This window comes from Papilio xuthus, unplaced genomic scaffold (assembly GCF_000836235.2).
Source record: "Papilio xuthus unplaced genomic scaffold, Pxut_1.1 DF829660.1, whole genome shotgun sequence".
Lineage (NCBI taxonomy): Eukaryota > Metazoa > Arthropoda > Insecta > Lepidoptera > Papilionidae > Papilio > Papilio xuthus.
Window position 1 is genome coordinate 55,228 of NW_013528989.1, and position 2,990 is coordinate 58,217.

Here is a 2,990-nt window from a genome sequence, read left to right on the forward strand (position 1 = left end):
AAGTGAAAGTAACATTTGTCTTTAATTGATTAAGGAGGCTTCTATTGGGATGAATACGAGGTTCTAGGACCTCATGTTAGTGAATTTAGTAAGGGCGGGCGGCGCGCTAGGCGGGCGGCGGCGCTCGCGGGCGCGGGGCCGCCACGCCATGTATGGCGCGCCTCGCCGCCGCGCGCGCATGTATATAAGCGTCGCGCTCCGCTCTCCGCCGCACTCGCAGTCTCGCTGCCGTAGAGTCAACTTCCAGCGCGTCCCGACAAACGAAAACAAACCGCAAACATGTGTGACGACGATGTTGCTGCGCTCGTAGTGGACAATGGCTCCGGCATGTGCAAGGCCGGCTTCGCCGGTGACGACGCTCCCCGCGCCGTCTTCCCGTCCATCGTCGGTCGCCCGCGCCACCAGGGTGTCATGGTCGGTATGGGCCAGAAAGACTCCTACGTAGGTGACGAGGCCCAGAGCAAGAGAGGTATCCTTACCCTGAAGTACCCCATCGAGCATGGCATCATCACCAACTGGGATGACATGGAGAAGATCTGGCACCACACCTTCTACAACGAGCTGCGCGTCGCCCCCGAGGAGCACCCAGTCCTGCTCACCGAGGCTCCCCTTAACCCCAAGGCCAACAGGGAAAAGATGACCCAGATCATGTTTGAGACCTTCAACTCGCCCGCCATGTACGTCGCCATCCAGGCCGTGCTCTCCCTGTACGCCTCCGGTCGTACCACCGGTATCGTCCTGGACTCCGGTGACGGTGTCTCCCACACCGTCCCCATCTACGAAGGTTACGCCCTTCCCCACGCCATCCTCCGTCTGGACTTGGCTGGTCGCGACTTGACCGACTACCTCATGAAGATCCTCACCGAGAGGGGCTACTCTTTCACCACCACCGCTGAGAGGGAAATCGTGCGTGACATCAAGGAGAAGCTCTGCTATGTCGCCCTGGACTTCGAACAGGAGATGGCCACCGCCGCCGCCTCCACCTCCCTCGAGAAGTCCTACGAGCTTCCCGACGGTCAGGTCATCACCATCGGAAACGAAAGGTTCCGTTGCCCAGAAGCCCTGTTCCAGCCTTCCTTCTTGGGTATGGAATCGTGCGGTATCCACGAGACCGTGTACAACTCCATCATGAAGTGCGACGTCGACATCCGTAAGGACCTGTACGCCAACACCGTCATGTCCGGTGGTACCACCATGTACCCCGGTATCGCCGACAGGATGCAGAAGGAGATCACCGCCCTCGCGCCCTCCACCATCAAGATCAAGATCATCGCTCCCCCAGAAAGGAAATACTCCGTATGGATCGGTGGTTCCATCCTGGCCTCCCTGTCCACCTTCCAGCAGATGTGGATCTCCAAGGAGGAGTACGACGAGTCCGGCCCCGGCATCGTCCACCGCAAGTGCTTCTAAGCATCTCGTTGACCCTCGCGCGGCCCCGCGGCCCCCCGCTGCCGCCGCCGCGTGAGCGAGTGCTGTGTGGTGTGGTGCTCGCGTCCCGTCTCCTTCCTCCCGGCGGGGGGCGGGATTACAGCATTTGTACGTTGTACGTAGTGATACCTGACAGAACTGAACATCTAATATAACGCCATCTATCATAATGTAATTTATTGTAAAATTTATATAAATTTAATTTTCTTTTTTATTTTTATTATACATGGGATCGTTATGGATCTCGAGCCAAAATGTAATTAATAAATAAACGGTTAATTTATTTATTTTAATTACATCATTTCTTTTTATACAGCCGTTGACTTTTGTTTTTAATTGACATCCCCTACCCTGTTTCCTGCCCTTGCGGGGTGCTTACTCTGCTCTGCTCCGCGAAGCGAAACCACACTTACATACACTATACATAATAAACACAAAGATACAAGTACACGATCAAATGTAGGTCAAATGTATGATAAACCGTCTGGTCAAATTAAAAATACATTTTACTTTTGAAAAAGTATGCACACAATTAGAAACACAAATAGTTCCCTAACCGTGAGCTATAACAGAAGCAGATCAAACGGGGCGCAGCGGGGAGAGGCGGGGCGGGGCGGGGGGTAACCCCACATGAGCTAGAATAGCCGCCCGCATGCACTACCATAAATAGTAAAGACAGCTCCCGCGTCTCAGGCATTTTCTAATTTTATCAGCGCGGCTAACGGCCGCGGTCGCCGGCCGAATGTGAGCCCTGCTCGCACGTGATAAGATACGGTTTCACGTGCGCCAGCCGTTTCCGTAAATATCGAAGGCAGGCCATGCCGAAGAAGCCGATGCTTCAGCTCCACTACTGCTATTTATGCCGCGCACTCCCGGAGAGCCGGCGGCGCGGGTGGGGGTTGCGGCGCGAGGGGCAGCGGCGCTCGCCTCACATCGCCTCCATACAACTGACAACACACTGTCGTTTGACAATGTTACAGCATCGATAATCAAATATCTTTGAGTTATTCCCGGCGAGCGAGCGCACGCGACTTCTCTGACATAATATTGAACTCATCATTTAACTTTGAAGATGTTTAGTGCGACGACAAATAAACTAACAGAAATAGTGGAATGTATTTTTAACTTTACAGATGGTTAGTTGTAAGCTTAAGTTTCATCGGTCAGTGTTGGCGGGGGTCTATTTCTGTAGTGCGCAGGCGCAGCGCGGCGCGGCGCCGGGCGCGCCGGGACACGTTGTCGTTCCTACTTCGCTTAAAAATAGGAAGCCACATGTACACATTTCGACTTAATAATTTCCCACAGCGCATTCACTTTCATTTGTAAACATTAATCAGGAGGAGTACTCTGTTCTGTTAATTGCATTGACGAAGCTATGTTTTTTTTTCATATTTTTGGTGAAATGTTTTAGATAATATTTTTACTTGTCTCAAGGTTTTTCAGTTTGATATTATTTGACTTCATTTGTCCAAATGTTTTGTTTTTTATTAACAACGCTGCAAAGTTTTTTACTGTCCAAATTTTTCTTAGGATGGTTTTCAATCATTTTTTTTTTACTTTAA

At 51.5% G+C, this 2,990-nt stretch overlaps 1 protein-coding gene across 1 annotated transcript; it reads left to right on the top strand.

Annotated features, from left to right (window-relative positions):
• Positions 1–220: 220 nt before the first annotated feature.
• Positions 221–1,751, top strand: A1 (actin A1). The gene is given in 1 exon segment (NM_001312450.1): positions 221–1,751. A coding segment is annotated over 1 exon segment (1,131 nt). The 5' UTR covers positions 221–279; the 3' UTR covers positions 1,411–1,751.
• Positions 1,752–2,990: the final 1,239 nt, after the last annotated feature.